Source organism: Mustela nivalis, assembly GCF_964662115.1.
Source record: "Mustela nivalis genome assembly, chromosome: 1".
Taxonomy (NCBI): Eukaryota; Metazoa; Chordata; class Mammalia; order Carnivora; family Mustelidae; genus Mustela; species Mustela nivalis.
Genome location: NC_139020.1, coordinates 82,082,966 through 82,110,479, shown reverse-complemented (window position 1 = coordinate 82,110,479; position 27,514 = coordinate 82,082,966). Strand labels below are relative to the sequence as shown.

Below are 27,514 nucleotides of genomic sequence, written 5' to 3'. Positions count from 1 at the left end.
AAATGATTACAAGTTTTTCCCTCTATTATCTGTCTAACCCTCTTTTCATTGCTCTTCCCAACAACGGCTAAATAGAGCAATCACCTCAGTCTTTGAGCCAACCCCGTTTCCTCTGCACTGTTCCTGCCCACTAGCCTTGTGGTAGTCCATGAGCAGATGCTCAAAGCACACATTTTTCCCTGCTCTATGACATGTGGATTTTGAGGCCTGAGTGGGAAGGAGTCAGCTTGCAAAATATGTGACTTAACAAGATGACCTTCATCTGAAGAAATGGAGAGTTAAGTTACCCAATAATATGGTAATTTCTTTAGAAGACATTCAAGTTAAAAAAATTTTTTTCCTGATACATGTATTTTGTAACTATTAACATTATACTATATATAGTTTTAAACCCTTCTTAAACATCTCTCCATAACGTTAAAAAGTATGTAAATACGACTTTAACAGCTGCTTAAGAATATATCATGATGTATTAATTGAAGTATAATTAATAGTTGTATTAGTTTTAGGTGTAGACTTAACATTCCTAAAGGACAATCTACCGAGGATACTCATAGTGATGATTTCTTTCTTTTTTTTTTTTTTAAGATTTTATTTATTTATTTGACAGAGAGAGATCACAAGTAGGCAGAGAGGCAGGCAGAGAGAGAGAGAGAAGGAAGCAGGCTCCCTGCCGAGCAGAGAGCCCGATGCGGGACTCGATCCCGGGATGCAAGATCATGACCTGAGCCGAAGGCAGCAGCTCAACCCACTGAGCCACCCAGGTGCCCCATGATTTCTAGAAAGATTCCTCACAACAACACTGCAAGCCAGTTTGACCTATCTATCCCTTTGTGCTAGGACTTCAATAAAGATCCACTGTAACCGTTCTTTTAATCTTTCAGGTTTTGTGATGTTTATTAAATCATAACTACCAAGCTCAAACTAGCTTTGAATCAACCAGGAACTCCACACCTCATGCATCTTTGCAATTCTGCCAGTGTAGTAAAGCACTCGTTCTGTTAATGTAGTTTTTCCAGAATCAATGTGAGCTGAAATTCCAATATTTCGTATCTTTTCATTAGGAATCACTCCTGACGAACTCCATCGGCAGACTTCCCAATTAACCTGAAAAAATAAGAGCTCAAATCAATGCACTTTTTATGAGAGATAATGGGCAACTAGAATTGGTTTGGTTGGTATCTTTCCACCAAAGAATCTCAATGGAAAAAAAACATTATGTGAGATTATGTGCAACTCCTTTAACCAAAGGAGAAACTGCAAGAGAGGACAGAAAGGGCATACACATTCTTATAAATAAATCAGAAAAATATAGTCAAATAAGCTAGTTAAATAAAGGGGGACAGATACTTTTCCAAATGTCCACAGGTTTGAAAATACATGCTGAGGCTAATAAAACCAGTAAGACAGCTTCCAACAATTTTAAAAGGAAACACAGTTTTGCGTTTAAATTTTACTTATATTCCCCCTTCTCCCTTATTGTAGTTGACAGCTAGCAAGGATGTTTTCCAACACATATGCTTTGTGTTGTGGTACGGATAGTTCCAAGGGACCCCACAAAACGTTTCCAATTCCTTCTGCACGGGAAGAATTACTTTTTTTAAAAACTTCATTTCATTTTGGTGGAGGTGGGGGTAAGGGAGAACCTTATATTTTACCGAATCAAGACAATATAAACCTCTCCCTATAGGACTGCAAATCCAAAAGGTACTGCAGCACTTCTGAGGAAAGGGAAACAGAAGAACTTAGAAAAGCTGGGCAAATACTAAATGGATTCTGGTGGACAGGCATTTAGATGAAATCCCATGAATATCAGCAAGCAAAGCAAACGACGTCTGCATACCAGGAAAAGCTCAACTCCCACCCCAACCTACTCCACTCTGCAACCTCCGCAAAAGACAGAAATAGGATCAAAGTACCGGGAAGTTCGAACGACAAAACAAATAACCCAGGGTCGGCCCGAAGAGGGCTGTCCACAGCCCAAGGACTCTGGCCAGAAAAGAGCACTCGATAATGAGTCAGAAGCCCTGGGTTCGAACCCTGAACACACTAATTTTTCAGCTGTCCTGGACCGGCACTCCAGTCACTTCCCCCTCCAAAAGAGGCTGAAACATAAATCGGTGGCCCGTCCACTCCCCCAGGGTACCGAGACGCAGCTCATGAATAACGAGATGTTCAGGTACCGAAAAACTTTTCAGCACTGAGGCACGACACCTCGTACCCGGAGCTCTCAGGAGGTCCCAGAGAAGGCATTACTGTTCCCTAGCCCTGGAGGGACAGCAAGGTCCTTTATGCAGTCCCTGGTTTGGTTTCGCCTCGCCGGGCTCTAGTACCTGCTTCCTCTGCCATCCCAGGGTAGCGAGGACCCGCGGGAGCGGCCCGCGCCCCAAAGCCGTGGCAGCGGCTGCTCCCACCAGTCTCATGGCAAGCGCAGAAGTGGCGTAAAGGTGGGGCAGCTGTAGGTCTACTCAACAACCTGACCCACATCAAAATGCGTTCAAAGTCACGCCGGCAATCAGTGCCGGAAGAGCACTTCCGGGTCGAAGGATGCGGAGGAGGCGAGAGGAAAGAAAAGAGGAGAGACTTCCGGCCCTCAGAGCCGACCAGCCCCGTCTACTTCCCTTGCGCCCTCTATGGACCTGGAAGAGAAAGTGCAATCGCTCTGCCCCTAGGAAGATGCAACATTTATTTTTCCTTTTTTTTTTTAAATTTTTATTTATTTTTTAAATTTCTTTTCAGTGTTCCAGAATTCACTGTTTATGTACCACACAGTGCTCCATGTAATACGTGCCCTCCATAATACCCATCCCCAGGCTCACCCAACCTCCCAACCTTTTGAACGTGGTTATTTTGCGTGTTCGGTGTTGCCGTCATGTTTACTGTTGTGTAGGTTTAAAATTTTTCATAACTTTTTAAAAAGTTGTGAGGGACGCCTGGGTGGCTCAGTTGGTTAAGCAGCTGCCTTCGGCTCAGGTCATGATTCCACTGTCCTGGGATCGAGTCCCACATCGGGCTCCTTGCTTGGCAGGGAGTCTGCTTCTCCCTCTGCCTCTGCCTGCCATTCTGTCTGCCTGTGTTCGCGCTCTCTGTGACAAATAAAAAAATCTTAAAAAAAAAATAAAAATAAAAATAAAAAAGTTGTGAAACTTTAAAAGTTTAAAAAAATTTTAAAAAGTTATGAAATAGCCTCCACTCTCCTTTAAAGGGCCTAGAAGGCCCTGCTTGAACAGCCACACCAATATAACAAGAAATGTGGAGATGTGTTTATAACAGAATAAAGTAAAAAACAAAATGCGAAGTTGCTGTTTGTTATTAAAAATAATAATTATAAGACATGACCCGAAGGGCGCCTGGGTGGCTCAGTTTGGTTAAGTGACTGCCTTCAGCTCAGCTCCTGATTCTAAGGTTCTGGGATGGAGCCCCGCAGCGGGCTCCCTGCTAAGTGGGGAGTCAGTCTCAAGTCTGTCTTCCCCTCTGCCCCTCACCACTAACACCCCACCTGGCTCATATTCTCTGTCAAATAAATAAGATCTTTAAAAAGAAAAAAGACATGACTTGAAAAATGAACTGTCAATTATGTTTTTTCTCATTTCAAAAAGTTCACTGTTGGATGTTAAATGTTACATGTTCAGGCCGTAGGGAAGATGGCATCTTTGATGATTCCAGTTAGATCTCTTCGAAGTGTTTTGAGGGTGGCCTGGGTGGCTCAGTGGGTTAAAGCCTCTGCCTTCCGCTGGGGTCAGGATCCCAGGGTCGTGGGATCGAGCTCTCTAGTTGGCGCAGAGCCTGCTTCCTCCTCTCTTTGTCTGCCTTTGCCTACTTGTGATCTCTGTCAAATAATAAAATCTTAAAAAAAAAAAAAAAAAGGCATTTCGAGCTCAGTATGTCCAAAACGGAGCTTATCTTCCTCCCCAAAACCTTCTCCTCCAGTATTTCGAAAATGGAAACCCCGCTGAAGTTGCCCAGACAAAAATATCACTTCACCACTACTCTTGGACACCTCTGGTCTAACCTGTCAGCATATGTTCTAGGCACCACCTTCAAAAATAGATCCAGGATCTGCCCTTTCTCCCCGCCTTTCAACACTGCCATCTCTCCACCAGATTATAATAGATTTCCTAAAGAACTCATTGCGTTGCCTACAGCTCAGCTTATTCTCAACCCTGTAACTAGAGGGATCCTTTTAACCCAGACCTTGTCATTTCTCTGCTGAAAATACTCCATCCAGTGAGTTCGTCCTTGCTGTTATCTCTACTTTTGTATAGGTTTGAAACTTTTCATAACTAAATTTTTAAAAAATTCTAAAGTGGCTTCCCATCCTCCTCAGAGTAAGTGGCTGCAAATGCCCTACTTCAGCAGCAAAACCAACATAGCCTTACTTTCCCTCACTGGTTTTGCTCCAGCCACATTGGCCTCCTTACTGATCCTCATATAATCAGAGACTTTGCTCTTCCCTAGATCCTGTGGCAGCCCTTTGCTTTGTTTTCAGTAGCCTCATCAGTGAGAAGTTCCCTAACCAACTTTTCTGAACCAGCAGCCTCCTCCCTTTCTATCTGCTCATGCTGTTTAATTTTCCTTTGGAGCACTTCTTAGATAGATCCAGACATTTCACACACCTGCTTATTATCCAGCTCCCCCAATGGGAATGTAAGTTCCATAAGGAAACCAATTTGGTTTTGTTAATTTCTGTATCCCTTTGCATATGGTAGGTGCTCAATAAGTATTAAATGAATGTACAAAGGAGAATAAGTAAATAGAAATCAGAGTAAATTACAAGGGACAAGAAAAGAAAAATCAAAGTTTCAATGATGAATTTCAAATTCACTTTTCATATGCCATCCATGTATTAATTTGCAAGAAAGGATTTGTAAACTGATTAGAAAATAAATCCATTAATGCTGAGTATAACCAATAAACTTTTGTTTAGACTTTCAAAAATTCAGTCTTTATAAGCCTTTTATGTATTTGCTTAAAATACATAAATATGTAATTATGCAAATGATAATTAAATTAAGGTTACTTTAAAGATATAAATTGTTAAATAAAACAGCATATCTACAACACTAAAACCACTTTAACAAACTAAGCTTAAGTAAAAATCCATGCTCATTATCTTGTGTATTCATATTTTTCTGTAACTATGCTGATGTTTTTAAAGATTTTATTTATTTGACAGACAGAGATCACAAGTAGGCAGAGAGGCAGGCAGAGAGAGGGGGAAGCAGGCTCTCCGCAGAGCAGAGAGCCCGATGTGGGGCTCTATCCCAGGACTCTGGGATCATGACCTGAGATGAAGGCAGAGGCTTTAACCCACTGAGCCACCCAGGTGCCCCAAGATTTTATTTATCTGATAGACAGAGATCGCAAGAACGCAGAAAGACAGGCAGAGAGAGAGGAGGAAGCAGGCTCCCCCCTGAGCAGAGAGCCCAACATGGGACTTGATCCCAGGTCCCTGGGATCATGACCCAAGCCAAAGGTAAAGGCTTTAACCCACTGAGCCACCCAGGCGCCCCTGAATATATTATTTTTATTAATCACTTTTAATCAAAATAATCAACTTTTCTTTATTCCAAAAGGAAAACTGGAAGACAGAAAACCAAGAACTGTCTAGCTAAATTTTTATGTTATTATAGATTATCTCTGTTAAGGGGTGTGTGTGTGTGTGTGTGTGTGTGTGTGTTTAGAGAGAGCAAGCTTGTTGGGGGCAGAAGGCAGAGATAGAAAGAGAGGATCTTAAGCAGGCTCTACGGCCAGTGCAGAGCCCTATGCAGACTGGATCTCACAACCCTGAGATCAGGACCTGATCCAAAATTAAGAATTAGACACCCAACCAACTGAGCCACTCAGGTACTCTTAATTCCATTAACTTTTAAAGTGGCAAAATACACATATACAGTATCATCCAAAACATTTCCACGGTTAATTCATGGTCATTTTATAATCTCTAAGAAATTTGAAACCATCTTCAGTGACCAAAATCTTGTATCAGTTTTTACTTAGAAACTATCCAAGTATGGGGTGCCTGGGTGGCTCAGTGGGTTAAGTCTCTGCCTTCAGCTCAGGTCATGATCTCAGGGTCCTGGAATTGGGCTCTCCGCTCAGCAGGGAGCCTGCTTCCCCCTCTCTCTGCCTGCCTCTCTGCCTACTTGTCATCTCTGTCTGTCAAATAAATAAATAAAATCTTAAAAAAAAAAAAAGAAAGAAACTATCCAAGTGTCCAAGGACTAATTTAATATTTTCTTAGCTCTGGAAAAGTTAACTAAAGATTTGGAAAATTACAATTTTAGCTAACACTTTCAGTCATTATAATAAATAGTATTATAGTAATCTTGTAAGATTAAAACCCCTTTAAAAGAGATCTACATTGTAATTTTATTTAGATAAATACCATTTTGTATTTTGCAATCTTACACAATTGATGGAATCAACAATAAATTATCTGACCCATAAAGTCAATATAGGAAATTTGGAAAGCTTAAATCATGAGAAGTTCAACCTTGGTTTTATATAAACTAGAAGATTTTATTAGCATTAATTTATGTAATAAAACCTGGAAGAAGACTATAGTTGAGCATATTCATTCCTTTACACAAATGCACCTATTTATCAGAAATATTTCATATAACTTTTTAAAAAGTACTTCATAAACCTTATATTCATAATCATTAAATCATATTTAAAAACTCCTCTTTTATCTTGAAAACTTTCTTATAATCATACTAACAAAAGCTATTATTTAAATGCACTTGTCCACATTTTTTATGCAAAACAGCACAAGTGGTTAACAGACTTTTTGTCTTAGACATTTTGAACTATTTGGACTAGATATTCCTAGATTACACATATGCCAAAATGACTTTTTTTCTCAATTCATCTTTAAAAATTTTCAAGTGCTCGGTGCCTACGTGGCTCAGTGGGTTGAACATCTGACTCTTGATCTCTGCTTGGGTCATGATCTCATCGTCTTGAAATAAGTCCCATGTCAAGCTCTGAGCTCAGCAAGGAGTCTGTTCATCCTTCTCCCTCTGTTCCTCCCCACCGGCCTGCACATACTGTATTTCAAATCAATCAAAAAATAAAATCTTTAAAAATTTTCAAGTGGGAGGAAAAAATTGGAATAGGAGAAACAGTGAGCTAGATGGCATATTAAACATTTTGAGTTTGAGGGTCACATGGCTGGGCTGGATCAATCAGTAGAGCAGGTGACTCTTGATCTCAGGGTTGTGGTTCCAGCCCCACACTGGGTGTAGAGATTACTGAAAAAAATTAAAATCTTTAAAAATAAGTTTGAGTTTGAGGAAAAATCAATTGCAATAAGGCAGTGGCCAAACAGGAAGTGGTTAGGAGGTCTCCACCAACCAGAGCTAAGGGAGACTTTTATAAAGAGGCAGAAGCAAACAAGGAAAGTTATTCGATTGACTGGCGTTAGCTTAAATGGTTGCCGTCTATGAAAAAGTCTAGTTGGTTGTTAGTGATTGATGTCTTTAGGCTTCAATTTCTTAACCTTGAGGCATAAAAGGCTTATTTTGATTTGGTTAAATGGGCTACTAAGACATTAAAGCCATCTAAGTCTACTAGCTTCCTTGTTTAATTAATAATACAAATATTAAAGTATTCCTATAGAAGTATAATTACTTTCCCTCTTCAAGAAGGGAGGAGAAAGTTTAAATATAAACCATACAGTTACAAATCTCTTAAGTATGGGGACATCTGGGTGCTTCAGGTGGTTAAGCTTCAACTCTTAATCTCAACTCGGGTCTTGATCTCAGAGTTGTGAGTTCAAGGCCTGCATTGGCCTCCATGCTAGGCATGGAGACCACTTAAAAAAAATAAAAAAGCTCTTAAGTATGGAAATAAAAGACAGAGAATCTTTTACATAAAGTGGTCTCTTTTAGAGAAGTAACACATAGACTCCCCTGAGGTTTCGTTAGTTGTTTTTTGGTGTCATTCTTCCAAGGTTCCTCTCAAGGCAAGTGCCTTGTTCAAGTGCAAGTTCTTTCACATCCAAATTCCCTAAAATTGTCACTAAAATTCCTTGCTAAAGGTATGCCAGGAGGTAGTCCAAGTCTATTAGTAACAAACCCATGAAAAACTGCCTATGATCTATCAAATGTAAAACACTGCTGTCTGTCTCAGGCTTTAATGTTAAGCCACATGACTACTGACCTGAGACACATGTAGTTAGAAGGCAACATGGGTAGATAGAAGGGCTCTCCCAAAGCAAACTTTTCATACAAGCGACAAGACTGAGGAAAGTTTTCATAGACAAATAATATAAGATGGTGGGCAAGTAGCCAGAAGATAGGAGATGGTGCTTAAAGTCAAATTCACCAGAAGACACCAAAGTCTGATCAGAACCCCCAATCCCCAAGAGACAATAAGCACGACTCTGGAGACAGAGAAATCATCAGAATGCAGATTTACTGCAAATTCCATGTAATCGGGGACAGAAGGGACTCAAGAGGTCTCAGATATGTACATTATTACCAAATTGAAGATCCTAATTCACTGCAGTGAGGGTCTAGGTCACACTTCAGTAGAATCTCTAAATTGTCCCAGCCCTATCAGCCTAAGACCACTATCTTAGTCTATTCAGGCTGCTACAGCAAAAATACTATAAACAATATAGTGGCTTAAAAACAATAGAAATAGAAAGGGTAAGGGAGGGGTGCGTGGTTCAGTTGGTTAAGCATCTGCCTTTAGCTCAGGTCATCGGGGTCCTGGGACTGAGTCCTGCACCAGGCTCCCAGGTCGGCGAGAAAACTGCTTCTCCCTGTCCATCTACCTGCTGCTCCCCTGCCCGTGCTCTGTCAAAAGAGTAAAATCTTAAAAAAAAAAAAAAAAAAAAAAGGCAAGGGAGCTCTCTAGTGTCTCTGTTATTAAGGCACTAATGCTATTCAGGAGGTCTCCACCCTCATAAGCTAATCACCTCCCCAAAGCACCATCTCTGATTACCATCATCATCATATTGCCATATTTAGGGCATCATCTGATTACATTTTTTTAAGTTAACATATAATGTATTATTTGTTTCAAGGGTACAGGTCTGTGATTCATCAGTCTTACACAACACACAGCACTCACCATAACACATACCCTCCCCAATGTCCATCACCCAGCCATGCCATCCCCCCAGCCTCTTCCCCTCCAGCAACCTGCAGGTCTAATGTGCTCCTGCCCTTGCCTTGTGACAGTAAAGGAGAATGGAGTCATAAAGGCAGAGTAATGGAAACCTATCACTGAGACTGCCAGGAAGAACTCTAATGTAGCAAGGAAAGGAATCCAACTTGGCCTCATTGCCAAGGCCACATTCACCAAACTGTTACTATCTTTCTAGTCCCAAAAGATCCAGGGTTTCAGAAACATCAATGGTTATCCACAAGGGAAAAATAATATGAACTACAAGCTACAGAGAATCTTCTTTCTTATATGGTTGACTTCAGCAGCATGGTAAAAATAATTCTGAAAAGAGGACATTTCAGCAACATGTGAATATAAAGAATTGACATTTACTCACTCTATGTCACATAGTTTTATGAGTGGCCCCTTATGAAGCTCTGTGGCATAAGAAGAAATATATATTTAATTCAATTTTTATTTACTTTCTATGATAAACAAATTGGGAGAAAAAATAGCTGTAAATACTGTAACTGCTATATGTTGCATAGAAGTTATATAGTTTTAATATTCTTTTTTTTAGATTTTATTTATTTATTTGACAGACAGAGATCACAAGTATGCAGAGAGGCAGGCAGAGAGAGGGGGAGGAAGCAGGCTCCCTGCTGAGCAGAGAGCCTGATGCGGGGCTCAATCCCAGGACCCTGGGATCATGACCTGAGCCGAAGCAGAGTCTTAACTCACTGAGCCACCCAGGGGCCCCAGAAGTTATCTAGTTTTAAATACATTTATTAAAGTGTGTTTTCATATTTGAATATAATGATTCAAGTTATCAGTGTAATGATTTAGGCAGAAGAATATTACAGTGTCTATTCTATTGGGATTTTGCTCTATCAAGTAAATTTATGCAAAAGTGTTATTTAGAATTCAGGCCTTATGACGACTTCCCAATATGTTATTAGTATACCAATGTACACATAAGAGGAAAATGTTAACATCTTTAATTAATACATGCTCAATTACTTTTTGTGTTATAAAAATGAATTGACATGTATGCATCTTATCTTGTAACTAATTACAGGCATGAAACACACCAACTAATAAAATTAGTAGGATACAATATGGAAAATAGGAAAGGATAAGCTCAATCACATAGTTCTATTTCAAAAGTGAAAAAAGTAAGATATTAGGATTACAAGGTGATAGTGGATTTTCTGGTCTTTATTCCTCTGAAACAAAAACTTAAGGTTAAGATTTAATATTCTCATAAACTTCAAACTTTTTCTAAAAACAGATTAATGCTTGAATTCTAGAATAAAAAAAGCTAAAGCTGAATTTTTAAATGGTATAAAAGGGAACAACTGAATTATTAAGTACCTTGCTCAAGAACACATATCACCTGTCAAAGAAATTTTGAGACAATCAATCATTCAGGTTTACAGAATACCAAATGCATTTTTCTAAATGTCACAAAAAGGCTGAGCAGAGTTTCTCCAAGGACATTCCAACTTTATAATGTTAACTGTGGAGACAGATTAAGCTGTTTGTGGGAAAGGAGAGCAGAAATATGCTACCTTAAGAAGTTAAAGAGAAAGGTCAATGTAAAGTCTAATGAATGTTAAGAATGTGATGTGGAACAAAAAAGAATACACTATATAATGAAATTATAAGAATAAAACTCATATATTAGCGATTTAAAATCTCCTTAAAATTCAGAATTCTTTGATTTTAAGGTAATTTATCAGAATAATTTCTCATAAAACAGTACTATATAATTTTGCTTTATTTTTAAAATCTTAAGCTAGCTGGCTATATAACACATGAAATCTGATTTAAATTATTGTACCTTTCTTAGCATCACTGTGGTGGTGTGTTAGTGAAAACTGAGACTATTTTTTAATATTTTACTTTCTTATAACTAATACATATGATAAAACTAGCTCTACATTCAATATTGATTATATAAAAGAAAACACAGCCAATAGGAAGATAAATGGGAAAGCAAAATCAGCCTTAAAAATTAGTATGTTTTAAAGAAAAGAGTTTATAGAATGTTTAGCAACTTGAATTGTTGAAAATTAAAGTTTTATTCCTAAAGTATGGACAATATAAAGCTAGCACTTCCAAGAACATTCAGATATCAGAAGAAAGTTAAATACAGTACTGATTTAACAAAAGATTGGTCTTATATGTATTACCCAGCACCATTACTTTCTCTGTTAAAACAATCAAAACTAAAGAAATCAAATGCAAGGCTATTTATTTTTTGTTGATTTTCACAGGTGATCCTTTGATGTTGAGTTTGTCCACAAAAACATTTGATCTTCTTCCATGTTCAATGGCTGGACTTTGATGAGGTTTCTCCCTGAGAAATACAATATGAACATTAATACCATTTTTCAAATGGTAGTTTACAAATCAATACAAACATGAGTAAAAAATACTTTTAAGTTTTATCTAAGACTTCCACAATAGCTTTGAAAAACATATGGGAGATTATTTCATTCACATTTAAGAAAGCAACAGCTGCTTTCCTGAGATAGATTTAACTGCTTAACCATGCTATCCATCTGACTGGCAGCCACTAGCCACATCATTTACATTTAAATCAATTAAAATAAAATGAAGTTTAAAATTCAGTTCCTCAGCTGTATCAGCCACATATGAAGAGTGGATCAATAACCACATGTGTCTAATGGGTGCCATATTGGACAGTATAGATACATAACATTTTCACTATTACAGAAAATCATTCCAGAAAGGGCTATTGGACAGTGCTGGTTTATAGGAAATGCCATGGACAGGGCCACAGATTTATGGATCATCTATAAAGAGTATGCTTTCTCTAACAGGGACCTTATTTCATAGTCAAACTTAGCACTGTATTTTTTTTTTTATCAACAGAGTTTCCAAACTGAGACAAATATTGCCGGAAAGTAATATGGGAGCTAATTTTCTACAGAAAGTATTAGGGCTCTAAATTCCTAAATAAGTATTTAAAAATAAAAGATCCTAGCTCATGAAATTCTGCACAAGGCTTCTGATTTACTTGATACCCGCTTGTCCACCGCTGGTTCTGTGAAGCCTTCCACCTTCTGCAGCAATCCTCCACTCTCTTAAGGCCTAGAATAGATTTCTATTTTAAGGCCTGGTGAGGCCTCCCTCTCTCTCAAGTGTAAATTTAATAGGAACTAGGTATTGTTTTCCATTTTTTCCCCCAGAGAACCAAATTAAATTCCAACTCTAGAATATACACAAAAACCTCTATAATCTTTTTAATTTTTTTATAAACATAAAATGTATTTTTATCCCAGGTGTACAGGTCTGTGAATCGCCATGTTTACACACTTCACAGCACTCACCATAGCACATACTCTCCCCAATGTCCATAATCCTACCTCTGTCTCCCGACCCCCCTCCCCCCAGCAACCCTCAGTTTGTTTTGTGAGATTAAGAGTCACTTATGGTTTGTCTTCCTCCTGATCCCATCTTGTTTCATTTATTCTTTTCCTACCCCCCAAACCCCCCATGTTGCAACTCCACTTCCTCATATTAGGGAGATCATATGATAGTTGTCTTCCTCCGGTTGACTTATTTTGCTAAGCATAATACCCTCTAGTTCCATCCACGTCGTCGCAAATGGCAAGATTTCATTTTTTGAAGGCTGTATAATATTCCATTGTATAGATATACAACTCTTCTTTATCCATTCATCTGTTGATGTACATCTAGGTTCTTTCCATAGTTTGGCTATTGTAGACATTGCTGCTATAAACATTCGGGTGCACATGCCCCTTCGGATCACTACGTTTGTATCTTTAGGGTAAATACCCAGTAGTGCAATTGCTGGGTCATAGGGTAGCTCTATCTTCAACTTTTTAAGGAACCTCCACACTGTTTTCCAAAGTGGTTGCACCAGCCTGCATTCCCACCAACAGTGTAGAAGGGTTCCCCTTTCTCTGCATCCTCACCAGCATCTGTCATTTCCTGACTTGTTAATTTTAGCCATTCTGACTGGTGTGAGGTGGTATCTTACTGTGGTTTTGATTTATATTTCCCTGTTGCTGAGAGATGTGGAGTATTTTTTCATGTGTCTGTTGGCCATCTGGATGTCTTCTTTGAAGAAATGTCTGTTCATGTCCTTTGCCCATTTCTTGATTGAATTATTTGCTCTTTGGGTGTTGAGTTTGCTAAGTTTTTTATAGATTTTGGACACTAGCCCTTTATCTGATATGTCGTTTGCAAATATCTTCTCCCATTCTGTCAGTTGTCTTTTGGTTTTGTTAACTGAAAAACCTCTATAATCTTAATGGTGTGGTTTCAGCACAGCTATTCCAAAGGTAATCCCAAAGGAGGCTAAAGTTTTGGGAAAAGTCTTCCAAAATATCTAATACCTAATATAGGTGCAAATAATGTTAAGTATTACACAAGTATCTAAAAATGCTTTTACCATTGACTTGTACGGGGAGTTTTGTTAAGCCTTTCAAATACAGCCCCTCCTCCCTTATAAGATCTCTAGATACCAATATCTTACCTGGCATGAAATGTATAACTCCTCCTACATCCAGATTAAAATTTGTTTTAAGAAGAACTACATTATATTTCACTTTTTCTTAAAAGGATTTTAGCCTCTGTCTTCTGAAGCATAGTTTGCTAGTGAGTTACTAATTATGCAATCTTAAAATATTATTGGTTTTTAGATACAAATTCAAATTTGTGTGGAATGCTCAGATATAATATAAAGTCATTACATCCTTCAAAAAAGATACTGTTGATAGAAACAACGGATGTTAATCAAAACTTCCTGACAGAAGTAAAATTACATTACTTTTCTTCTAATTCTTGTTAAAAAAATATATAATTTGTTTTAGAAATAATTTTACCTTCTTTTAAGTTCTCGGCAGCCTGAATTCTCATGACCAACACTTCTCATCCTAGGGTTTTCTATGTTGCGCCACTGTCCCACTGGTTTGTATTTCAAAATCTCATTTTGCCACTCATCATCAAAAGCATGAGCATCACCTACATTAAATATCAAAATAAAGAGGCAAGTATTAATATATGAACTGTCAGTAGCTGCCTTGGCTCCCACATACTTGATTCTGGCCTTGTGCTTCCCTCAGCCTAACCTCAAGACAGAGGCAGGGAACTGCCCCAAATATAAAGGTCTTTGATTCTTTTCCTTTTTTTGCCTATTCTTCTTTTATTCCTATTCATAATTTGGTTATTGATGATCTGGCTTTTCATGTATTTGCCTGCATATCATGTTATTCTACCCAATGAACCCTTTGACTCAATTACACTGAACTTATACTCTTTCTTCCTGGGTCATCTTCCTGGTCTGTACTTGGGCACTTCTATAACTAGCACTTCCTATTAACCTCACCGTTTTCCTGCATAACTTGGCCTACCTCACAAGCTTCTGTTCTCAGTTTCCTAAGACAGGTTACTCATCTCAACTGTCAATTTGTTATAAATTAGGCAATCTAACTTCGATTAACAATAGGTAAATGGTAATACTTGTTCTATCAGATGGCGTTTATAATAATAATGTGTTCCCTCACTAAATTTTTCTTCAACATTTTCATTATTGTTAAGTACTCTCTATATATTTAATTATGACAAACTATAAAGGTTAAAATTAAAAGTTAAGATGTTGTAGCTTCCATCTCATTGCATAAAAATAACTTTGTCCAAGCCAACCCTAAGAGAATTTTTTTCTGAATTGATACGATAATAAACCATTTCCATTTAAAAAATTTAAAGTGACAAAACACTTTTACTCAAAATACTTTTGGAAAGTAGAAGATGAATTTAACCTAAAAACTATAATAAGAAGAGTTACGACACTGGAAGGACTTATATGCATTGAAGAATGAATATAAAATCCAGAAAATGGAAAGATGTACTTGAAATATACATGATATATTATCTAACAATACAAGAAATTAAAATCTTATCTATACAAAAACTGAAGTGCCCAATAATAATGAATGTTTTAAATAAATGATGGCCCATTCACAAAAACTTTTAGGTAACCATTTAGAATGTTTTTGAAAAACATCATAGGTAACTGTTTTCACAATTATAATGGTGAATTAAAATAGGCACAATATAAACTACATAATAAAATACTAATTTTTAGAAAAAGTGTATGTGTTTACATATACGTAAAACTACTGGGAAGAAATATACTAAAACATGAATAGTTGTTTTAGATTGGGATTATGGATAATTTTAGTTTTCTTTATTCTTTTTTATACTTTTCAAATATACCTTAGAAATACATAAAAACTCATTTTGCCTACTGGCAATCTTACTAAATGACAATTCAAAAGATTCCATTTTCCAAGTATAGAACAAGAAATAAATAACATTACCAAAAATCAGTATAAAAAACAAATCTCTATGAAACAATGAAACCCCAATTTTATTAGTTTGATAAGATCGTCCCTGGTAGTCCCCACACATATTATTCATAAACTACCTCAAAATGACACCTTATGGAATGTTTCTACAAAAAAAATTCATCAAGTTCTACCAGTACAGCTGCTATTTTAAGAAGAAGAATACTATTTTCCGTGACAACTTACTTTCATTCATATTGATGAACTCTTGATTGACCTCTTCATCTCCAGTCTTGTTATTCTTTGACTTTTTAATGACATGAGCTCGGTCATGAAGATGATGACCAACAGCCATTTTTTCTAGCCCACTATCGGAATCTCTCATTGCTTTCCTAGTTTCCTTTATCTGAAAAAATGAAGAAAATAAAAATTAAAAATTATTATTTAAATATATAGAGAATGGATATAATTCTCAACTCCTCAGGACATATTTACTAATAGAGGTTAAGACCATAAATCTATAGCTCTAAAAACACTGGGTATTACTTAGTTCCACTACCAACTTGCAGTAGAATTGTGGTAATAATTCTCTGATATTTTCTGAACTGCTTAAAATTAATGTTTGGGCAAATAGAACCAATACAATTTGAACTCTTTCTAAGTTGTAATCAAATAGTATAACAAATAATTAATTATATAAGACTTAGTGCCTTCAACAGTGTCTTAACAGTTTCATAGTTGGGAGTACATCCCTGCAAGTAAGAGCAACTGATTGATTATTCAGCAGTCATGTTGATCAGCTTGAATCTCATGGCTCTTACATATCAACTCTATGGGTTATAAGAATATTCATGATAGCCAAAGACTATTAATATTAGCATGGTTTGCTAATACCAGGCTTTGTGGGAGCCAACTGTTTACTCTCTGTGTGAGAGTAACTTAGTAATTTTTACATAAAGATGAAAGCACCCACCTCCTACAAACCAACAATACTGTTCCTAAAATATTTGCACAAGAAGACATGTATAAAGATAAGTAAGTGAAAAATCAGAAATACTTAAATATCAATCAACAGAAAAATAGTTTAAAAACTGTGGTATATTGATATTTTGGATAATACAGAAAAGTCAAAATAAATAAATAGAGTTGCATATATCAAGCTGAATAAATCTCAGAAGTATATGCCTGAGCAAAGTCAAGTTGCAGAGGACACATTTAGCATGAAACTACATAAAGTTTAGAAACCCATAAAATAATTCATTATATTATTTACGAAGCATACATAAGTAATAAAATTACAAAAACACACATGAGAATCATAAGTTTGAGATACAAGAAAATGGTTCTTTTGTGGGGAGGGAGTGAAAGGGAAAAGGAACCAGGGAGGAATAGTGTACTGAAAGCTTTAACTGCATCTAGTATTTTTGCTTAAAAAGAAAACAAAACAGGAAAGAACTTAAAGCAAATAGAGAAAAATGTTATGATTTGACTAAACTGGGTGGAAGGAATATGGGTATTTATTATATTATTTTCTATATCTTTTCCGCATTCTTGAAGTATTTCATGAGTTAAAAAAAATTCTTTTGCTTCAGATATAAATTGAAAATAGATATTTATTTCATGAGACAAAGACTTCTTTTAGTGTCTACTTACCCGCTCAACATGTAAAGGTAAGAATAAACATCAATAGATATTTACATGAAAAAAGGCTCTGAGGTGGGGGTGGAAGGGAGGACAAAGAATGCCTTAACTAAGTAAATACAGTTAGCATTACTGTTCTTCACAGTGATATGTGTCTTCTTCCCTCATCTCTAACCCCAGAATACCAGATCAAGCTTTCGTAATTAAAATCCAATACAGGTGACCTATCATTCCACAACTTTATAAAGCTCTAAGAATGCTCAGAAAATACTTACTCCTCCTGGAGCCCTACGGGTTTGAGTTGAGGCCTGGAAAACCTTTGGTGGTTCATTTCCTACTTTGGAATAAGTCATAACTGAGGAAGAACTAAATGAATGTCCATTTGGATCCACTGAAAGGTGACCCTAGAGGTAAATATAAATTTTAAGTCCAGAGAGTTTAGTCAACTATGAAGAATTGACATCAGATGATTCAAATAAGTAACAACACTAGTTAAAGTACTACCAAGGATACCAACCATATTATCAGGATGGTATATCCAAATGGCACCCCAGGAAGGACCTCATTTCCTTCCATTTTAGGTACTGATTCTAACTCTGCTTGTGAGGAATAGTAAGTGACACACTCAGAGATCCTTAAGTCTTTGTGATCAAAGACTTGCAGCTTAGATTTAAATACAGATGCTAAGCCCTGAAGCCTATGAAGCTTTTATAATCAGTGGTTGACCCCTGTGTGAAATTTTGCTAACGCTGAGGCAATTAGCCATACACCAAGAAGTTTCATACCTCCTGTGGGTACCAGATTGCTAGATTATGAAGATCATTAATAATGCCCTACATTTGGACATTCTGAAATGGTCCTTAGATTCTAAACTAGATGATTAAAATGAGTCTTCTTCATATTGAATCAAGTTAATTTTTTGATTAACTTGATTCAATATGAATATTAATATTGAGTAGAAAAGAGTATCAGTACTAGTTTATAAATATTTGAACTCTATTGATATAATCCAATGCCTAAACATATTTCTGAAATTTCTGTTTTCAGCTTTTTAAAAGAAAATACTAAAACTTAATTTCCTAGATGCCACAAAGTATCTTTAAGTAGACAAACTAAAAATAATTAAAAAGCCTAAATTCATACAAAAATATTCATTTACAATAGTGACCTTCAGCAAGATAAATGTTTTTGAGGTGGTTGTGTTTTTCAAACTCATAGGTTATGAAATCAATTTGTTGGATTGTGAGCAGGATTTTAAAAATATGATCTAAAACAAAAATATAAGCACACAGTCTAAATAGTATGATCATTTTGTCACAAAACTTTTGTTTCAGGTTTTTTAATACAGTACACAAGTATTATGTACTGGGTCATACTGTTAAGATATATTTTTTAGTCACTGTGGACCATGATTAAAAAAAGTTGAAAGCCACTATAATATAGGATACCAATAACTGAGAATAACATTCTCATCAATTTTTTAGTACTTACAAAGTTTCTTTGTAATTCCTGCATACTGTTTCGCATATTTAACATCATTCGGTCCATTGCCTGAAAAGGGTTGACATCTGTACGCTACAGGACATTAGGAAGTATGTTATTAACTATAAGTACAACACAAAAGAAGCAAATCAATCTTTCCAAAACAGCTGAAAAATTTTTTTGTTGATTTACGCAGTGGGAGCCCATGCAGCAATTGGCCAGGCAAAGATAATTTAAGAACTATACAAAAAAGCAAATTGTTAAAGAAAAAATGGAAGCATATACAAAATCTAAAGAGCCAACATTTAAATGATTAGGGGGTTGCATCACTGTAAATACATGCATACATATATGTGTATACATACACACAGGAACATATAAATATAAACACACATTTACCAACTTTCTCATAACAAATTTAGTTAATATTTAAATACTGAGCAGTGTATTTTGGGCTGGGACAATTCTAGCATAGACTAGTTTTCAAGTTTTTCCTTCTTTCCTCTCAATATCTCACCATGCAAAGCAGTAAAACTTGGGTATAAGATACCAATGTCACTTCCACCAGTACAACACAGCTGATAGAAACTGCCTCTGAAGTCTCCAGCTCTCTTTTACATCGTAAGAGGTTCCAAGTAATAAAGGTTAATTCCCTCTACTGTAGGCCTGGAATTTGCTGCCTACCACAGAAGGCTCAGTAGAACATTCGCTTCAGGCATGGTATATACTTCTTTAGAAGAGTAGTTCATTCCTCTAGCACTGATTTCCTAGTCAAGACTGATTTTGACTCGCAGGGGACATTTGTTAATATTATATTCATTTTTGTGTGCCACAACTGTGGAGGGTGTATAACTGTAATCTACTGAGTAAAGGTCAGGGACCCTGTTAAAATCCTACAAAGACTAGGACAGCCTCCCTAGAACAAGAATTATCTAGCCTAAAATGTCAGTGGTGTCAGGGGCTGAGAAGCTCTGCTCTAGAAAAATCTGCTGATGATTTTAAGTTTTACTGTTAGAACACTCACAAGAAATTTAAAAAGTGATGCACACATTTTAGTGCGTCACCTGATGCATTGTTTACTATTATAAAACAGAAGGAGTGTTTGATTCAAGGAATTCCTCCACTCAAACAGCAGTCTTTTAAATCCTGTAAGGCACTATAGTTCAATGCCCGTATTTCAACTCCTCTAGAGATTCTTTTGCTGTATGCCAAGCTGGGACTCAATAAAGAATTATCAAAGGCCTGTCTGTGTCCCTGCCTTCCAGTGGGTTTTATTACTTGTAACAATGGGAAACAGATGGGAAAACCAAATTCTTCTTTAGAAGGGCACTTAACACCATAGGGAAGAACAAAGGCACATTTAGGAGATACTGATATCTTTGGATACACAAAGAACTGCAATAGAATAAATCTGCATTTCAGAGATTCAACACAATTCGGGAAACATTCTGAATGCTTTGTTTCATCATCAGGTTGAGAAATCATGGCTATAAAAGAGATACAATTCACAAGAGTTGGAAGGGCTAGCCCAAATAAGAAGAGGGAGAGAAGGAAGAAAAGATAAGATGTTAAGGTATATTCAACCCTTTCCACAATTCACTGTCAAATCAGCCATCCCAAATCCCATTTGTACTTGCTGTGGGGTGGCCCAACACCTTGGAGTGACAAAAAGTATCGGTACAATTTAGAGCTAAGATTCCACTGGGCTCCTAAGGCCTTTGGGAACTTTGTACACAAGCTCTTCTCTCTCCCTGGATGTTTTTTATCCTGACTCTCAGCATAGTTTCTTCTCATCATTCCAGTATTACCTCCTTAGAAAGGCCACCTGCAAAAGTAATCTCTGCTTCACTTCCCATCTCTCATTATATCATTACCCTGCTTCATCTCCTTCATAGTACTTTGAAGTACTTCATCTGAAATTATTTTGTTGTTTATTGCCTGTCTTCCCACTCTAGAAATCATCTTTGTGAAGGTAGGGCTATTTTTCTGTCTTATTCACTACTATATTCTCAATACTTTAAAAATAAGTCCCTTGCACATAAGGAGGACTCAGTAAATATTTGCTGAATGAATGAACAAATCATCTCTAGCTTGGCTTAAACACATATATCCAATTGTTCACCAGATAAATCCACCTGGACATACTACAGATTCCTCAAATACCAATACCCCAAACCAAAATGATCTTTTGACCGCCCCTGCTCTCATATCTGTATTGTATGAATGCACTGTTCCTTACCTCAGTGGTATTTTCATGTAGCTAATTCTTCATGCCAAAAAGTAGGCGTAATACTTTCCTTTTCCCTCTTTACTGTCCTTTCAACCCAGTAAATCCCCAAGTTTTACCCATTTACCTCTTTAAGTCTCAGATGAGACACCATAGCCACTGCCTAAATAGAAGCCATTACTAATATTTCCCAGAACACTTTAACTCCTGCGGTCCCTTCTAATCTTTCCTTCCAATAATCTTTCAAAAATGAGAATGTGCTTCTACTACCATTTTGGTGAAAATTCATCAGCTGCTTCCGCTATTCTTAAGATAATGTCTAAAGTCCTTACCAGGCCAAAAGAAGTCCCTGGTTACCATTCTATCTCTATCTACTCTCCAACTCATGCTCCAAAGCCAAGTGATCCAAAATATCTTTGAGCTCCCTAGCCACTAAGTCTATGCATGTGCTGTTTCTTCTGTGTTGAACACTCTTTTTCCTCCTCTCCCTGCTTTTCCTGGCTAACTCCTATTCATTCTTAAGGTTCCAGAAATCTCTGATAAATCTCCACACCATCACCCGACCACCCCAAAAGGTCTGGGTAAAAGGCTTTCTTCTATCTGTGCTTCCACAGCATGCTGAATTTCCTGATCATTTTACTGATAACTCTGGCTATAAGTGGTTTTTTAATTTGTCATTCGTCCCACTGAAACTCTGGTCAGAAAGGACAAATGTGGTTCATCCAACTTTAAGGAGACAAATGATTCAAGTCTAACACAGAAGAAACTTTTTCATAAGAGCACAGATGCATCCACAGATAACTTTGGAACATTTCCTATGCACCCATGGGAGCTCCAAAGTCATGCTATTCTCTGCTACTCCTCAGGCTGCTTTTCAGTGATTAGAAACTAGCATCACAGAAAAGAAACAGGAGTAGGAGAAAAGCTGGTTGTAGACTAGCCATACTTGGATGTGGGAAAGGAAAAGCAGTACGCACAAACTAACTTTAGAGTCCTAGAAAGAGCAGACAATCTGAGCTTCTCCAAATGTGCTCCTCTAGCTATAGTTTGGTGCTTTTTCATCTTTTAGAAAGTCATCATAAATATGTGAAAATGTCCAAACTTTCAAACAAACTATGGGGATCCCTTTTGTAAATCAAGTAAATATTTATCTATTAAAATGTATTTTTTCTTTCTTGGAAGACTGATTTTGTCTATGTTGATATGACTTAGTTCAGAAAAAACATGCCTGAATACTCTAAGATTAATATATAAAACAGGTTTCAGTACAAATTCCAAAAAGCTATTTTGAAAATAAGTGAAACTGCATGCCAATTCACTTTTGCCTGAGTTAATGAAAAATAAATATTTGTCAGAAAATATTGTTAAAATGGTTTGTGTCTCATGATACGAACCATACCGCCAAAACTGCCAAAAGGCACAAGAGAATTCATTGCCTAGAAAAAAAATCCAGTTAATTTTGGTTGACTTTTATTATATAATAATTCCTGAAAAAGAAATATACTATATAATCACATAGTTCATAACTTAACAAAGTTTTAAAACCATTTAATAAAAAAATCCTCAAAATATATTTTAAAAAACTAACCACTTATTATTCATCATAAAGCCTGATAGGAGCATGGCAGATAAATAGGGAGACCATATACTACTTTTAAATATGACTACTGTAGTATTTACTAAAGGCAGTTGAATTTGCTACAGATTAAAACAAACATTTGTCAAAGGAAATACAATTTCACACTAAAATTAATTAAAACATAAGGTACAATGATTAATATCTCATATTTCCTTTGCTCAACTGTTCTGTATTTTTAAGAGATGAGTTAATCTTGCTCATAACTGATTAAAAATAAGCAATTATTTAAATTAATAACATTTCAAAAGTAGAAACACTGGGCAAAAAAATTAATAAATATCTCCCAAGAACTAATACACATAATAAAAAATATAGACTTCAGAAAGGATCACACATGGATTTAAAAATATGTAGGGTCTTTGATAGGCAAAAGAATGTTAAGTATAATTATCTAATAGTTCACAAATTGTATTCCTCAGTAGGTAACAGAGAAGTAAAAATAAAATTTTAGACATACATATATACATATTAAAAACTTTCATTACTTGGAAGTTTCAAATACTGAAAGTAAAATTTAAATTTTGGGGTAAAGGGTATATATAAGGTTTTACCATCATTCAGTGATACTTTTCTCCTTTGTAAATTATGCTGAAAAATAGAGAAAACTGTATATATATTAAATTTTATAATAAATTATATCAAATTATATATATCTGTACTATATATTTAGAACAGTAATCTCCAAAGTGTATTATTATAAGTGTATTATCATCAATACTATTTCTTTACTTTCTTTTCACTGAAAATAAAAACATTGTAGATTCTCTCTGGCACCATCACTCAATCTAAATGTTAGATGGTCACATGTCATACCGTGAATTAAACTGCTTAGTTAAATATATTTACAGATGAAATTATCTAGTTTCAGGGATGCTTGGGTGGCTTAAGTCAGTTGGGCAGTTACAGAGTCTGCTGTAACTCTGCTATAAATCTTGATCTCAGGTGGTGTCGTGATCTCAGGGTCCTAGTATCAAGCCCTAAGTCGGGCTCTGCACCGAGTGCTCAGTCTGCTTGTCCCTCTTCCTCTGCTCCTCCCCCCGACTCCCACTCATGTTCCATCTCTATTTCTAAAATGAGTAAGTAAAATCCAAAAAATTTTTTTTTAAAAATCAAGTTTTAAATAAAACTAATCCTCCCAAAATGGAAAAGTGGCTTAAAAAATCCCCCATAAAGAAGTCATGAACTGAAGAAAATGCTAATAATATAAACAAGAAAATAAGAAAATAGCATAACTGATGCTTCCCCTACTTTTGTAGGAGTCTCTGTTTTCCTTCATAAAATGGCTGATAAAGATGACAAATGTTGGAGGGCCTAGGTGGCTCAGTTGCTTGGAAGATTAAATTTATAGATTAAATTATCTAGTTTTAGGGGCACCTGGGTGGCTCAATCACTTGGGCAGCCAACTCTTGATTTCAGCTTAGGTCATGATCTCAGGGTCATGAGATGGAGCCCAACATCAGGCTGTGCGCTCGGCATGGAACCCGGTTAAAATTCTCTCTCTCTCAGGGCGCTTGGGTGGCTCAGTTGGTTATGCATCTGCCTTTAGCTTAGGTCCAGATCCCAGAGTCCTGGTATTGAGCCCTGAATGGAGCCTTGAATGGAGCCCCAGATAGGGCTCCCTGCTTAGTGGGGAGTCTGCTTCTCCCTCTGATCCTCCCCCCTCTTGTGCTTGCTGCTCTCCCTCCTTCTCTCAAATAAATAAATAAAATCTTTAAAAAAAAACTTCTCTCTCCCCCCTCTGTCTGCCTCTGCTCCTTCTTCCCTAAAAAAAGGACAAATGTCAAGTAATGGACCAAAACTAAAGAAAAAAATTATCATGATGTCTATCTGAAATACAGGTTTTCATCCACTATGCTTAAAAGCAGCAGCATAATGGCTCACTGCTTAATGAAAACAATCATTTAAAAACTTATAGTTTAGGGGCGCCTAGGTGTTTCAGTCCGTTAAGTTGCAGACTCTTTCATTTCAGCTTCTTCATATCCACTCAGGTCATGATCTCAAGGTCCAAGGGTCCAGTCCTGCGCTCAGCACAAGGCTCCATACTGAGTCATTGCTTAGGATGCTTAGGATTCTCTCTCCCTTTCCCTCTGCCCCTCGCTCCACTCATGGGCGCATGCACGCACTCTCTCACAAATAAATAAAAAAATTCTTTAAAAAATAAAAAAAAAACTTTACAGCTTCACTAGAGACAGAGAAGCTTTCTATGAATTTTTATTAAAGTTTAAATGGACTAGAACAGCTAGCATGCTCAGAAAAGTCTACCGTTCTCTTGGCTGTGCTCTTTTCAAATAGCAGCAGTCTTTCCCATCTTCTGCAGTCAATTTTTAATTTCTGTTTCTACCTTCACATCTAACTGAACTTAGAAAAGTTCAGGTTGGCATAGAGGTCTTTTGTTGTTATTGTTTGTTTGGCTATCTTTTTTTTGTTTTATTTTTGCTATTACGTTAAGTCTTTCACATTTAGACATACACATATCAAATATATCATACCTATGGAATAAAAGGAGAGCCATTTCTCACCAGTATAAATTATAAAATGAGTTTGGCTAAAAGAGGCTGAATGTTCCTTGGAAAATCTGCTGTAACTCTGCTATAAATCTATTTTTTTTAAATTTTTTATTTTTTATAAACATATAATATATTTTTATCCCCAGGGGTACAGGTATGTGAATTGCCAGGTTTACTCACTTCACAGCACTCACCATAGCACATACCCTCCCCAATGTCCATAACCCCACCCACCTTCACCCAACCCCTCTCTCCCCAGCTACCCTTAGTTTGTTTTGTGAGATTAAGAGTCATGGTTTGTCTTATAAATCTATATTTTAAAAATTATTACTGCCCTAGGACAATACTCAGTACTCCTGGCTGGTAAAGGGTCTTCATACAGTTTGAAAAAGAAAAAAGTGCACTGATGTTAGCATTTTAAGACGGTTGATACGATATAATGTCTTTTTCCATTGGGAATAAAATTGTCACTTTTTCCTTCTTCCACAAAAGCTATAAGTAGCTCATTTATGCACATAAATACAAAGTACTATATAGAGCCCTACTTCTGCCTTGCTATGCTTATAGCAAATAGACAAGATATTTCAATGCTCATTGAAAGACAAAATGTCAAAATGTCTTTATAATTGGTATTTCTGCCCTCGATAATTTTTCCTTAGATCTTAATTTTAGACTTTTATGGAAACTGATAGTCCTAAAAGTACAAAAATACAGATATAAATACCACTATTTACTAACTGAAAGAAAACAAACTGAAATGTGAATAACCCATACTGGAATAATAATAATGGTAAATAATATGGTAAATCTAATTTTATCCATCAAACTTCTTAGGACTATTTGAAACATTCAGTCTCTCTTTTAGCCAAAACTCATTTTTTCTGTATATTTATAATTTATACTAGCAACATATGGCCTCACCTTTTCTTTTCTAATTTGTGATACATGTGACATATTTATGTCTAAGTATGAAAGACTTATGTAACAACAAAATTTAACTAATTAATAGAAACCAAAACCAGAAACTCCTGTGGATTTTTATTCTAGAACTGCCACTTCTGAGACTAAAGAAGCAATAGAAATAAAATAAACAGAGAAGAAAGTAATTAAGATATATAAGCATCTGGGACTTTTTTTTCTAGTTGAATATGTTTGTAACCTCCTAGTTTTGCTTTCAGATAAAACTTATGAAAATATTCTGTAGTTATGCAAGTTAAATATAGTTAAAAGTTAATCTAAGTTTTGAAGGGCCAAGGTAGCCATGCAGAACAAACTATAGACACGTAAAATAATGCTTTAAGTTTGGCTTATAATATGATCCTAAAGTTTTGGTAGCATCGTGGAATTTCATACAGCTAACAATTCATTTTTAAAGGATTCAGCTTTCCAACAGGTCCATCCTTTCATACAATAGTTATTTCTATAACAAGCATTATTCATATCCTAACATCAAAGATACATATATTCTTCTGTAATAATTTTCTGCAAATCCCATAGGGCCTTCTCACTAACTTAAAATAAAGAACTTACAGTCAAGGAATTTTCACCATCATCATGTCTCTCATGATTATGATGAGCTCTTCCTCTACCATCAGAGATGCTGAGCAAGTCTCTTCCAAAGGGTTCAGAAAAACTTCTCATCATCTGTCGCATACTTTCTCGGTGTGCAATAAAAGAATCACTGTTGAAAATACATATCATCCAAGAGTAAGTTTTGGAATTTAAGTCACAAGTAGGTAGCTAAATACTACAAAGAATTATTTTGTGTTGATAGTCTTGTTAAAGAGACAAAAGAATTTAGGCAAATGGAATTATCTCCCAAAGATCCATTATTTATGAATACAAAAACTATTCCATTTCTTATCTACTATAATTAATCTATATATAATAAAAATTCATCTTTATTTAACCCTTATTGTATGAAAATGGCAAATACAAATTAACACATCTCAGGTAGCTTAGGCCAGCACTAAGGGAAATGGCCAAAAAAAAGGACTGAAAAATACTAGTACCAGGTAGAGGTCATCTTAGGCAGCCAAAAAAATATAAATTCTAGTAAGAACCAATAAAGAATGCTGGCTTATTTTTTTAACTCTTTATTTATGAAATATGAGCACTGAGAAATATAGCTAGGTTATGACTACTGTAAATATACATTATTCTAATAGTCAAAAATAAAGCTACAGATCACCTTTATGAGGCTAACTTTTGTTTCTAAGAACTCTTAGTATCAGAAATCACCACACAGAAAAAAATATCTCCCATGTCTTAAGATAGCTGTTCTCAAACTTTTTTTGAAATTACCGAGCAACCAATGAGCAGGTTAGAAATGCATATTTCTGTCCCCCCAATGATATCTCAATCTAATTTACTAGTTCTGGGTGTGGTTTGTGGACATGCATCCCTGGTGATCTTACTTCAAGTAGTCCCTTCACCAACTTTTGAGGAATAGTATTCCTTCAGTATATGTAGTACGTGAATTAATTAGAACTCAAGCCTTTATCCTGAACCTAAATTTCCACTGCAATAAAATGAGAATAATATTGCCCATTCC

At 36.1% G+C, this 27,514-nt stretch overlaps 2 protein-coding genes across 6 annotated transcripts in view; both read right to left on the bottom strand.

Moving 5' to 3' along the window:
- Positions 1-2,566, bottom strand: part of GFM1 (G elongation factor mitochondrial 1) — a 42,973-nt gene extending 40,407 nt beyond the window's left edge. Inside the window, exons 1-2 of the mRNA XM_082687191.1 lie at positions 2,334-2,566; positions 955-1,107 (exon numbers count right to left, since the gene is read on the bottom strand). Coding sequence (XP_082543317.1) covers positions 955-1,107; positions 2,334-2,423 — 243 coding nt within the window. The 5' untranslated portion in view covers positions 2,424-2,566. The remainder of the gene's footprint in view (positions 1-954; positions 1,108-2,333) is intronic.
- An 8,619-nt stretch (positions 2,567-11,185) lies between these two features.
- Positions 11,186-27,514, bottom strand: part of MLF1 (myeloid leukemia factor 1) — a 32,434-nt gene continuing 16,105 nt past the window's right edge. The window contains exons 2-9 of one of the 5 annotated variants that reach the window (XR_014300432.1): positions 26,491-26,641; positions 22,209-22,250; positions 18,597-18,680; positions 17,381-17,509; positions 15,711-15,870; positions 14,001-14,139; positions 12,167-12,240; positions 11,361-11,482 (exon numbers count right to left, since the gene is read on the bottom strand). Coding sequence is in view for 3 of the 5 variants with exons in the window: in XM_082690019.1 (XP_082546145.1) it covers positions 11,377-11,482; positions 14,001-14,139; positions 15,711-15,870; positions 17,381-17,509; positions 18,597-18,680; positions 22,209-22,250; positions 26,491-26,641 (811 nt within the window). In the remaining 2 variants the exon portion in view is untranslated. Of the gene's footprint in view, positions 11,483-12,166; positions 12,241-14,000; positions 14,140-15,710; positions 15,871-17,380; positions 17,510-18,596; positions 18,681-22,208; positions 22,251-26,490; positions 26,642-27,514 lie in introns of all 5 variants that reach the window. The other 4 variants (XM_082690019.1, XR_014300431.1, XM_082690017.1 and 1 more) reach the window with 4 other exon arrangements.